Below are 11,965 nucleotides of genomic sequence, written 5' to 3'. Positions count from 1 at the left end.
ATCCATTACAACATCCATACTGCATTTCTAACGTTCTCTACAAACCAAACAAAAAGTGGGGAGGGCAAAAACAGGAATAAGATCTGCATTCTTCATTTGCTGCATATGATACTGTTAACTAGTTTTAGCCACCAGCCACATGAAGATGGTTGACCAAAGAGTTAAGGAGATTGAAGACAAGGCATAAGTCCACAGCATAATAACCGAACATTCACTCTCTCCTGCTCCAAACAACTGTGTCATGGTACCTGTCAAAAGCACTAGACTCTTTGAATATGAAATTTGGTGATTTGTGAATCTCTTGGAGCGGGGAAGAAAACAGGAATAATCCTCATTGTGTTTGGAACAAGAAGAGCAACTAATAAAAGCACACACCTGTCTAGTGCTATGAAAACTATGCAGATATTTGCATCACATGCATAACACAGAGAATTTAAGCGTCCGATTATTTACCTATATTCATGGCAGGTGGAAGCGCAAATTGAAGCAGAAGAATAAATTGATACAAAGGATCAGCCTGCAACAAACCAAAATGAAGTGCCCCTTTAACAACTAAGATTCCAGCGAGAGGCAAAGCAATGTAACGAGCAGCTACAACACCGATTATAAGAGACTTCTGGATTCCTGGCCCTTTTAGACCTGACAAACACAGTCCAATGTTAGTCATCAGCTTCCTGTCAACAAGTTCCAGCTAGAAATCTAATTGGAATAAAACAAAGTAAGCATTGATCAGAAGCTCAATTTAATTTATACCAGTTAGCAGTGAGTACCTTTAAGAAGGTTTCCTCCCACTATCAGGGTGGTTGTTGCAATGGCTCCATCTCTACATTCAGATAAAATATTAAGAAACTTATCAGATGAAGAAAAAACAAACACCGGCACCCACGTCCAACAAAGTAACATTACCTTTGTCAAGGTTCAACGCTAAGAACTTCAGCAGTTAGGAGCAGAAAAGGAGGAAGAAGAAGAAAAAATATATATATAATGACGATGATTATGAGAATACTTACGACTAGTGTTTAAGAAAACCGAGAAAACTACTTATTTAGCCGTTATCAGTTCAAGTCTTGCGCAACGATAGGCATCTTTCATGTTAATGTAAAACAATATTTGGCAGGTTATTGAACAATCTCTATCGTGTATGAGCTATATCATTTATAAATCCATCTATAAACTGTGTTTTATACCTTTGATGCAAATTCAAAAGGATGAACATCCAATCAACATAATGTAATGGATATATACAACCTCCACCCTCATGATTCATGAATTATGACAGTCCAACTCAATATTGTTTCTGTTCACCCAAAAGGACTGTCAATTGGGGAACAAACCATTTAGATTTGTTTTTTGTATCTCTCCCAGAGAAAGGAGTATTGTTCTTCACCTTGCAGACCAACTCAAAGAACATTTCTTTTCAGACAGCAGCAAGAGTATTTTACTGCCTCATGTATATTCTAACATGAAACAAAAATCAGAAATTCTAAATCTTAACATACGTTACAAAACAGTAGCGAGATTTTGCTGCACTACAAACCACGAGCACAATTCATGGCTATTCCCTGTGCAGCTGAGAAGAAGAATGAAATCATACCCCAAAAAGGAAGCCGAGTTTTGAATGACACGCAAAGGAGCGGCATCACCAATCATCAGTTTACGGATCTGAGGGATGAGTCCAACTAAAAATCCGACAATCTGCAAGAAAGGTGCCTACAACATCAGTTCATGGATTAATTAACAATGCCAAGCTTGTACTAAGGAAAACAAAAAAACCAGTGAGTTTGCTATGTGTATGCTCACACATCCTATTTCCGAGCTAAAGATAATGTCATCTGGTAATGCAAATTTTATTATCAAGTCATACACTTAGCCCTTGGCAAATTCATCATTTTATGGTCATGTGCCTCTTTCTATTCATTCAAAGGATTATTTTCGTTCATGTTGTGGCAGATCAAGTTTAGCATGACCTTCTAAAATCTCAGACACACTTTAGAAGCGAAAATGTAACCACGATGCAAATCAGAAAGTAAGGAGACAATAAATTCTTGCTTGCTAGGAATAGAGAAATCCTTCAATCCAGAAATGGAGAAATAGTAAAATATACCGCTCCGATGGTCGAAGGAGCAAACAGTAACTTCCAGTTGATGTCTCTGAAAACCATCCTCAGTTGCTGCTTTATTTTGTTTGAAACTGAGACCTGTCATAAATCCCAACGACAAAAAATCTAGAGTCACAAAATAAACTTATTTTCACGAGCATTTGTGCGATAATGGATCATAAAAATACAAGTGAACGTTAGTCAAAAAACCACCTCAGCTTTTCCATCTGATCTAGTGCAGGGCAGTATGTACTGATTTACATGTTCAGAAGGAAGTAGTGGCTCCATACAACTCTCCAGTTCTGATGTTGAGGTTCCCCTGAAAGACTTGCCATTGGAGGAGTCATTTGTCGTAGATTCTTCAATGCTCCTAGTGGAAGACATCCGTACAATGTTGTAGACGTATGACCATATATAAATGGCTCCGATCTGACTCAAACGAGGTAGAAAGTTACTCTATCACCCAAAGGAGAAACTATGTACACAAACATATCAATGGAAATTAAAGATGCTTAGTCCTTCAGTTAGGAATCCAACAAACATAAAAAGAACATACCGCCATTGAAAGTGAAGAATAGGCCATTCCATCAGAATGACATTCATCAGGAGATCCAAATGGACTTCCTTTCTCTTTACAAACTGCTGGGATTATTATAAAAAGCATGTTCCCCAAATTTCCTGTTCACATCAAACAAAATTCAGGAAGAATTCGTAAAAGATAATATATTTTTTCTTGAATTCAGGACGAAAGAAAAATGAGACAAAGCATCAAACTTACAGTTTTGATATTATTTTTACCTGCAGCACAGCAACCCAATATGAGACCTTGCAGGTGTAGGGGGGGTTGGGTGAACAGTATCACTATCCATCCAAGTATGGAGCCTATGATAAACGTAATAAGGATATTGAAGGGCATGAACCACCTACCACAATCAGGCAAAATCACTTCAGCTCACTTTTTATCCATAATTCAATACAAGAAGCAGATAGTTGGACATAGATGGAACTCACAACTTGATCATACTGTCATATGTAATGGTTTTGGCAAGGTTGCTGGCCACCAATGCTGGATTATATATGTAAAACACAAGCTGTTTACAAAAGAAAAAATAAAATCCAATGAATGACCAAATAATTTATCATGATCAAGAAAAACTGATAGTTCTGCTTGTGCCTCCTACGACCAAACGGCATAACCGTAATTCAGATAGCCAACCAAATGAAAAGAATTTACTCTTAAGATGCCAGAAACACAGATTGATTGTAGCTTTGAGATATATAATCAGTTCTATGTGAAACAACAACACTGGAAACAGAAAGTGGCACTGCATTACATGTTCAAGACATTTTATTGGACTGTGGTTGCTACATTTATTCAATTCTCAGCTCAAAAGCATTATTTTGTAGAACAAGGACAATCTGACAAAAGATTCAAAGAAAATTACAAACTTTTTTGTCATTAGGTAAAAGAAATGAGGTAATAAAGTTGGAATAACTTACATTATTAACATGTTTTCTGGCTTCATCTCCCAATATACTGACACTGTCTAGAGCAAGATATGTGCCGAGTCCAGTGATCAAAAGCACTTTCAAGACCGGAATTGATGCAGCAACGAAGAGCTCCAAAAGACCCATGTTCTAAATACTTTCACACATCCAAAAAAAGAGGGATTATTCGCCATTAAACTCTTGAAGAAGTAGTAAAATGATGGTGCTGTCATGCAAGAAGAATTTACAGGGAAAAGAGAGAGAGAGAGAGAGAGAGAGAAGAAGATCCAGATTGAATTAGCTAGGGAGGAGGAAGAAGGGATAAGATATGTTAAGAAATTGAAAAGCAAAGTTGAAAGATAATGACGACCACCAACATAATCAATCCCAATCGTCTGAACAATCAGTTATTTTTCGTTATAGGGAGTATTTAATTGCATTTCGAATACCAGATTCTGATATCCTTGTTTTCATGAAGGCCGTTAAGAGTTAGTTAATTGTTGAGGGAATAATATTCAATTTTTTATACAACCAATTAACCTATGACCGATCCGATCTAGCTATCATTATAATATTAATATTGTGCATGAGAATAAGTTGACTTAAAGACTAATACTCTTAGTATTAGTATTAGTAGGCTCACTCACCAATATCTTTTTGCTCTTAATTTCCTGTGAGAGTCAAACCCAGCCAGCCATTATCCTGCATCTGCATGCGCTCCTCAGCCTCTCAAAACATTTTCTTCTATTGAGTATATATTTTCCTTACTCTTAGTCTTTGCATTGGTTGGTGCGTCCAAATTTGTAGTTGTGCTTGATCTAGTTTGAAGCACATCTCTAGCTACTTCAAGTATGATAAATATGATAGAAAACTAGCTAGCTACTTGTCAAAACTCAAAACTACGATCCCAAAACACAGTCAAGCCAAAAACTAGCTAGCTACCAGTCAAAACTCATAACTATATATATATATATATATATATATATATATATGAACTAGTTTAGTTTTATCATTGTTGGATTTCTTCATATAACTTCCTTTATTATTGTTAATATAAGCGTATACTCGAATCTAGTTATGGTTTATGATTGCTGAATTTGGTAAACTCACAATACAAAAATCTATAAATTTATTACTTTTCAAATATAAAAGTTAATTAGTCTAGCTTTATTTAGGGATATTATCCCTATGAAACTTCCTAAGGGTATAATATGGCCCAAGGGCTTGTTAGCCAGAGCAGCCCGGCCCATCGACCAAGGTCAACGGTCGGTCCAATAATTTATAACAGGTTGGGCCTGGATTTTTGGTCTACATGGGCCAGCCCGAATTTTTTAGACAGACTCGGTTCAGCCCACCCTTTTTTAAAAAAAATATTTGAAAAAAGGGGATAGATATCACAAAGCTGTGGTGATGTAATGGTTAGTAATTAGGTTTATATACCAAAGGTAGCATCAACAATAAAATTTTAATTTTTGATTAAAAAGAAAGATGGGCTCGTCAGCTCGGTCCTAAGCATGCAGTGCCCGGCCCACGAGATCCCCGGACCTGACAGTGGGCCGTGTGGGACGGACCGACCCACTTTACAGCTCTAAAACTTCCTATTAGAATTCAATTTATATCCCTGTCTTGTGCGAATAAAAGTTACGTCTATAAGGGGTAACCCGGTCATTCCATCACACACAACGTTTAAAATAAATGAAAGGAAAATCCAGGTGTTCTCTGCTCAGGGAGGAAAGGTAGGAAAAGGGGAAAAAAAACTGTGAGCGGTTTCTGAGTTTCTCCCAAAACCAGAGCGAGGGCGAGCCACTTCCACCTCTGGCCTCTGTCTCACTCGCACACCAAACGGAAACGCCTCGCAAGCTCGGTCCGCGACTGTACATGTGACTCCGCGACGGTGGTTTCTGCGTTTTTTTGTAGATGGTAGTCCATATGTACGTGCCAAATGAACCATACCTTCTGTGTTTGCCGGATAAGATTGAGATTGAGAACGCCAATTCGGACTCTCTATAAGGACTCTCATCTTCCCATAACCTGCATTGTCATTCACAATCACATAGCCCTACAGAGACCGCGTTGCCGTTCTCTCTCTCCCTTCCTCCCAAGCATTCTCTCGCCAAGTAGGCAAGCCCTCTTTTGTTTTTTTTTTCCTCCTTTTATGATTAGGGCAGAACACAGTTTCGCTTTTATTGTTCTTATCAAATCGGTAACACATTTTTTTCTCTTGAATACGTCGTGTTTTTCGAATATACGATAGAAACGAATAGAAAGAGGGTTCTTTGAACTTTTGACCTTTTTTTTATATATTTTTTAAAATTTCATTGTGATTAGGGTTTTGTTATGATGGTAACTAAGTGTTTAGGGTTTCGTTCTTCGACAGAATACAAATATTATTTTTGATGACTCTTTGAAAGTGTCTGAGCAGGTTCTTGTCGTTTTTCTTTCTTTGATTTGGTAATTTTTTATGGATATATTTTATGACAAAGATTTTTCTATGTTTTGGCAAATATAATAATACAGAATTAACTGTAGATCTTTTGGAGTGCAGGATCAGCTATACAGTATAATGACAGGCACGAAAGACAGCGTTGATGCTGCGCCAGTTGATGCAAATATAGAACTGCAAGGATCTGTGCCGGTCCCTGAAGAAGAAAAACCCAATGGTACTATGCAGGCTAATTTTCTGGCGACCGCTGAAGCTAAGGTGCTTACATCACCTAATGATGCTGACGCAGACATTAAGAAAGTCCTGCCTGATGATAAAGTTTCTGCTGGACTAAGTGCTGGAGGTGTTACTGATGGTGAAGAACGGGGAAAGAAAAGAAAATTTGATGATACCCACGCTGAGAATCAGACTGAAGATGCCACACCACTTCAAATAGTTTTGGCAGGAGAATCTGCGGCTTCTAAAGCTGAGGATGAAAATATTGGAAAGTTAAAGAATAAGTGGACTGATATCGAGGTAGTTGCGTAATCCCCAAAAAAGTGCATGCCATATGATTAACATGAACACTGACTGTTGCTAGACACAACTCTATACTCTTGAATGTCAGATGGGAGAGATCAATGAAACGGACACACCTGAAGAGCAGGCAGAGTTCATGAAGGAGCTTGCAACCTTCTACAGAGAGAATGCCTTGGATTTCAAACCCCCAAAGTTCTATGGGGAGTACTTAAATTGCCTCAAGTAAGCTTGCGCTCGATGGTAAATTTGGGACTCGAGTTTCCTTTAGTTTTTGTTCTGGTCTAATTATGCATGTTTTTTTCATGGGGGCCAGGTTATGGAGAGCTGTTATAAGATTGGGTGGCTATGACTTGGTATGCTTGTAACCTCTGTATGTTATTTGTGTTATCCATCATGTTTTCCATGTTCTGCACTTCTGCATACTATTATGTTTGCTGTTTTGGCATTATTGCCACTGCTTTTTCTACGTATCAGGATGTAGGCATTGGCTGGCAAAAACATACACTTTACTTGATTGGGAAAGTAGTAGGCTGCCAAAGCAGCCTTTGTTGGATGAACATGGCACTTCTGTTGTGCTAAGACAAACTGACGCCCAATATGGAGAACTGGTATATTTGTTAGGGACATACTTAGAAAAAACATGTTAGTTGTCCAGCATATACATGGTAGAGTTTTGGTCCATGTTATTGTTTCCGTTAACACTCGTCGATTTGCTAGGAAATGGAATTCTGATAGTTGCTTTGGATGAAACTTGGTTTCCACGAAGTTAGAGCCAGTAAGAAGACATTCCCCTGTTGTAGGCATTTCTTTCCCACATATAAATAGGAAGGTCACGGCACATTGCTTGTGAATCCGACCGATGGTGTGTTGTAAAACAGATGCTCTATTTCCTTTATGATACTGACACATGTTTTGACATGTAATTACTTGATGGGTCTATTTCCATTTGGTTACCCGAAGCAACAGGGTCTGAGAAAGTTATTGGTTTAGTAATGAGCCTCGCAGTTTCTTTTTGGGTTTTGTTTTGATGGGGGAGTGGGGATGTTTGGTAATTGATACACACGGAATGTGAATTTGAATACTTCAACAAACTCCAACTACCTCAGTTTATTGTGTCTTAGTTTCAGTTTATTGTATCTCAGTTTCAGTTTATTGTGTCTTAGTTTAGGACAAACTCAAGTTTGTGTTGCTTTTAGTTGGTTATAATGAGCTAAGGGTCTAATTTCAGTTAGTTTCATTGCTTTGACTTGTAATCCCACCTTACTGATCAGAAGTCTATATAAACCTCCGTTCACTTCTTGTTTTATTTTTTTTATGTATATTGTTTTTATTAAAAAAAGAAACATTAGTGACTTGATGTGGCTATTGAGTTTTATTGAGTTTTCTTGATATATCAACGTATTCTTATCACGAGACACCTTCCAAATCATTAACTATGAGGCATGTGCCCTGAGTTCGAGAATTTGCTGAACTCTTTGTCAAGTTTTAATGTTTGTACATCTATTTTTACATCTTTTAATCGAATTCTTTATTCATGGACTGAAGTTGCCCTTTGCTTCAATACCGTAACATCTTGGATTTTGAGTACTCATTGCCATCCATATCTTAAATAGTTAGATTTACTTATGAAATTTTGTAGGTGACTGCTAATAAGTTGTGGCGGCAAGTTGGAGAGTCTTTCCACCCCCCCAAGTAAGGAAAATTTAAAATATTTTACAGCTGTGGCATGTGATTGTTTAGCTGTCTTATTTGTTTATCTTAGGCTGCATGCTTTTATAATTTCTTGAAAGTAATCTATCTCTCTCTGTCTCTTTCCCAGGACTTGCACAACAGTCTCTTGGACATTTCGCAACTTCTATGAGAAGGTATTTCTTTTATAGTGAAGATCATAATACAGCTTTAACTGAAGCACATCTTTTTAGTTTTTGTGTCTATCTTCCAGCCATCAAATTTAGATAGCTGTCCCTGATACAGAGCATTTGTGTACATAAAGATGAAACTTATACTATCTGTTTCTTATGTCAAGTACTTTTCAGCATTTCTGTTAGTCGAAGCTTTCATATAATTTTGGCATAAATTGCTTTTTTGCCATTGATTCATGTAGGCACTCTTGGAGTATGAAAGACGCAAGAGGCAAAGTGGTGAGCTTCAACTCCCCATTTCATCACCTTTAGCACATCCTACAAGTGTTGAAAATGAGGTACAATATCATTTTTTTTTCACAAAATGAATTGGTTCCTCTATTTTGTGTTCATTGACTGTGTTGTCTGGATCTCATTCCGTGCTGTCTATAGACTAACATTATTGTGAGGGGGTTAGTGAACGTTCCAGACTACATTAGACTTTGAATAACTTGTTACTCTTGGATCAATTTTGAATTATAACTTTTAAGGGTTAATAATTTTCTTTGACGTGAATTTTGTGCAAGTGGGATTCGTATGTTCTTCTAGTTTATGTAAACTCAGTCTCATATTCTTTTTTCCTGTCTACTTGTTCATCCTCCTCTGGAAAATGATTATTGGTGCATATTTCCTAATAAGGGGCAAACGGATGAAGTGGTTCAAAAATATAAATTCACCTACTGCTAGTTTTGTGTATTCCTCAAGAATTTTAATAATTCTTATTACTCGTTGCTTCATATTATGAGAGGCGAGACCATCATGTATCACCCTTGTGGAATTATTCTTCTAACGTGGGCAATTTTCAGTTCCTTTCATTGCCTTTGTATTCTTGCTTTCTGGTGCTTTGTCGAGTCACTTGTATCTTTTCAAAAAGTAGTTATTCTTTAGTTACTTTATGTGGTACACTGGTACTGTTGCTCAAGTTCCGATGGTGATTTACCTTCTTTTTCTCATTCTATACTTCTCAAGATTTGAGGATGATTATTTTTGTTTGATTTTCTAAGTTATGTTGGAGCGTCATTCATCAAAGTGTGAATGCCGCTCATAGAGAATGATTATGCACCTATTTATGTTCTTTACTTATAATCCCTGAGTTCTTCCAAACTGCACATGCACGCAAACCCAAAAAGAAGAGAAATAGAACCCTTATAAGATCCATTGACAGGGAAGTGGCAGCCATGGACAAGGGTCAGGTAGAGCTAGACGAAATGCAGCAACTCGTGCGATGGAGGGTTGGCATACTCATCGTCTTCTTGGGCATGGTGAGGTCAGTGAGCCTATTATTAAGGTCTGTTGGCAGTCAAAACCTAATACCGCCGATTATTATATAAGCTTTTAAAACACAGTATTTTTTTAGATAAACGATGCTTCTTGCCTTTCTTGGGACAGGAAAAAAGTTCAGCACCACGGCGAGAGAAGCAACTGAAAAATATTGGTATACTCACTTATGAATTAGCTTATCTTGCAGCTATGCTATGTATTCCCGATTCATCTTGTATTCAAATTCTTTATTTTTTGTCAAGCAGGTTCAAGTAAGCAAACTCACGTGGAGCATGCTGTGATAGTAGCTCAAGATAAACAGTTAAGCTTCCATTTATTCATCTCTGAACCTTCCATTTTCCTTCTTTTCCAATGTTAATTTCTCAGTGTCAGTCTACAGTTTGTTAATATTGTCAGCTTTCTTGTCTTTTCCCATCAAGGAAGTCAGGAAGATTAACTAGTTTATTTCTGGCAGGCTGGTAACTGAAGTCACTGATGTTGGACCCGCTGCAGATTGGGTGAAGATTAACGTACGAGAGACCGTAAGTTTCTTTGTTTTTTGTAACTGATAGTTGTGTGTCATGCTGGATTATTAATTGTGTTGTGATGTTGTTCTGCGCAGAATGACAGTTTTGAGATTTATGCTCTTGTTCCTGGACTTCTTCGTGAAGAGGTGAGCTCTTTTTTTAAAATCTACGCTACTCTCTAAATTCAATTTATCATGTTTTCAATTTATCAAAAAGTCATTTTGTGCTGGTAATTTTGTGCTTTCAATTTTTTGAAGTTTATTGTTTTGAAGTTTCGATGACCCTTAAAAGTTGCGATGCAACTGTCGTCTTTTATTAAAACTGTTGATTGTTATCAGAGGATGATCCAAAAAGAAGTACATAGAGACCACCTTTTGGAATCACTAGTTGATGAATCTCCTAATGGTTGGTGCAATCTGTTCTCACTTAATGTGGTGTGGTTTGGTCTGTGTTTGCGATTTGCTTCCGTGATGCAATAGTTTATGGTCGCACTTCATTCCTGGTCTATGTGTCTGGGTCTCGGAAGAGTTTCACTTTAGAATGGTGAACTTTTCTTCTGCTCAGTGAAGCTTCCATGGTGAAGCTTTTGTGTTGTATGGCTGAAAAGGAGGTTGGACCTACCTTAGATTTTCTGAGCTTAAGTTTGGCTTTGTTGGTCGCTTAAGTTTGGCTTTGTTGCTCACGTATATATAATTTTCTTTGGTCGCCTATATGCATGCATAACTAGGCTTATAATGGTTGTGTGTTTGGCCTTGATTTCTTATTGGCTTAGGTCCAAGTTCAATCAGATCCTGCTGGACGTCTGGTTATAAGTGGTCGACCAGAGCAACTTGACAATCCTTGGGGCATCACTCCCTTCAAAAAGGTACTCTTTTGATTCCTGATTTCAGGACAATTTGTGGAGAAAAGCAACAGCTTTCACCTAGTCTATTAATAATTATGTGGTCCACAGAGTATTATTACCTGTTATACGAGGGTGACATTAAGGCATAATACCTACCACTTAACTACCAAATTAATCATTTAGTTCGGAGTGTGCATGCTGCACGGGGCCTGATGTTTTGCTTTTAAAAACAATCAGATGTATTTATTGATCATGTCATGATATCTCTTCATGGTTTCATAAGACTGGAAACAGTACTGAAAGTGAACATCAGGAAATGTTATGCTCATATCTGTTTGCCTCTGATTTTCAGATTGTCAACCTACCTTCCAGAATCAATCCACATTACACTTCTGCTGTTGTTAGTCTGCATGGCCGACTCTACATACGTGTACCGTTTGAACGTGGATCAGTTTGAGGGTTTTCTAGTGGGCAGGTTAGAATTTAAAACCGGAAATTGGGCCTCATTGAATCAGAATTAAACTATGCACTATGTTAATGGATGTTATTTTTATAAGTGCAGTTTCAGGGATAAATTGATGAGTGTTTTTGTTTCCCCTTTTGTTTAATTGGTTATAAGTTTGTTGTAAGTTGGAAGTATGTGAAACTGGTGTATGGGGAATTGCTCCCTGTAAAGGCAAACTGGGGTCCGAGCATCCATGAGAAGCAAAGTGATTCCCTGGTTTAAGCTTAGAAAGGATTAGGAAACGTGGATCTTGTATTGTATGTCAGTCAGTCACTCCTTGTTTGGGCTTATGATGCTGCCTGCTAAATGTTAATGGGCTGTCATTTCCAATTGAATGGGCCTCCCCTTCCTCCCACTCTCATGGCATGCTGTTTATTTGT

At 37.7% G+C, this 11,965-nt stretch overlaps 2 protein-coding genes across 7 annotated transcripts; one reads left to right on the top strand and one right to left on the bottom strand.

Annotated features, from left to right (window-relative positions):
* Positions 1-94: 94 nt before the first annotated feature.
* LOC119999226 (protein PIN-LIKES 3-like) lies at positions 95-4,391 on the bottom strand. 2 transcript variants are annotated; one of them, XM_038846694.1, is made up of 11 exons: positions 4,234-4,391; positions 3,599-3,743; positions 3,110-3,189; positions 2,897-3,021; positions 2,655-2,776; positions 2,312-2,527; positions 2,105-2,197; positions 1,595-1,695; positions 771-823; positions 454-639; positions 95-248 (listed from the first exon to the last, which is right to left on the bottom strand). In XM_038846694.1, exons 2-11 carry the CDS (start codon positions 3,731-3,733, stop codon positions 115-117), a joined length of 1,245 nt encoding a protein of 414 aa, XP_038702622.1. In that variant the 5' UTR covers positions 3,734-3,743; positions 4,234-4,391; the 3' UTR covers positions 95-114. The 2 variants fall into 2 exon arrangements, with proteins under 2 accessions (XP_038702622.1, XP_038702623.1); XM_038846695.1 differs by having other exon boundaries at positions 3,599-3,736; positions 4,234-4,388.
* A 919-nt stretch (positions 4,392-5,310) lies between these two features.
* On the top strand, positions 5,311-11,920 carry LOC120001045 (AT-rich interactive domain-containing protein 6-like). Of its 5 annotated transcripts, none has more exons than XM_038849261.1 (14): positions 5,311-5,517; positions 6,132-6,548; positions 6,637-6,770; positions 6,862-6,901; positions 8,188-8,240; positions 8,368-8,413; positions 8,653-8,748; positions 9,615-9,737; positions 9,839-9,884; positions 9,976-10,030; positions 10,185-10,251; positions 10,332-10,382; positions 11,009-11,101; positions 11,433-11,920. In XM_038849261.1, the coding sequence occupies exons 2-14, from the start codon at positions 6,150-6,152 to the stop codon at positions 11,535-11,537; spliced, it is 1,308 nt and encodes a 435-aa protein (XP_038705189.1). In that variant the 5' UTR covers positions 5,311-5,517; positions 6,132-6,149; the 3' UTR covers positions 11,538-11,920. The 5 variants fall into 5 exon arrangements, with proteins under 5 accessions (XP_038705189.1, XP_038705188.1, XP_038705190.1 ...); XM_038849260.1 differs by having other exon boundaries at positions 5,311-5,703; XM_038849262.1 differs by having other exon boundaries at positions 5,311-5,707; positions 6,132-6,545.
* Positions 11,921-11,965: the final 45 nt, after the last annotated feature.

This window comes from Tripterygium wilfordii, chromosome 6 (genome assembly GCF_013401445.1).
Source record: "Tripterygium wilfordii isolate XIE 37 chromosome 6, ASM1340144v1, whole genome shotgun sequence".
NCBI lineage: Eukaryota > Viridiplantae > Streptophyta > Magnoliopsida > Celastrales > Celastraceae > Tripterygium > Tripterygium wilfordii.
Note: the sequence above shows the minus strand (reverse complement) of the source record. Positions and strands in the feature narration are given on the sequence as shown.

Bases quoted from the DNA above. Each gene is read 5' to 3' on its own strand.
- LOC119999226 (XM_038846694.1), bottom strand. From the start codon at position 3,733: ATGGGTCTTTTGGAGCTCTTCGTTGCTGCATCAATTCCGGTCTTGAAA. The intron at 2,198-2,311 runs GTGGTTTTTTGA...GATTTATGACAG, and splicing joins GATCAGATGGAAAAGCTGAG to GTCTCAGTTTCAAACAAAAT. The intron at 1,696-2,104 runs GTATATTTTACT...CCTTTCTTGCAG, and splicing joins CTCCTTCGACCATCGGAGCG to ATTGTCGGATTTTTAGTTGG.
- LOC120001045 (XM_038849261.1), top strand. From the start codon at position 6,150: ATGACAGGCACGAAAGACAGCGTTGATGCTGCGCCAGTTGATGCAAAT. The intron at 8,414-8,652 runs GTATTTCTTTTA...TGATTCATGTAG, and splicing joins TTCGCAACTTCTATGAGAAG to GCACTCTTGGAGTATGAAAG. The intron at 9,885-9,975 runs GTATACTCACTT...TTTGTCAAGCAG, and splicing joins GAAGCAACTGAAAAATATTG to GTTCAAGTAAGCAAACTCAC.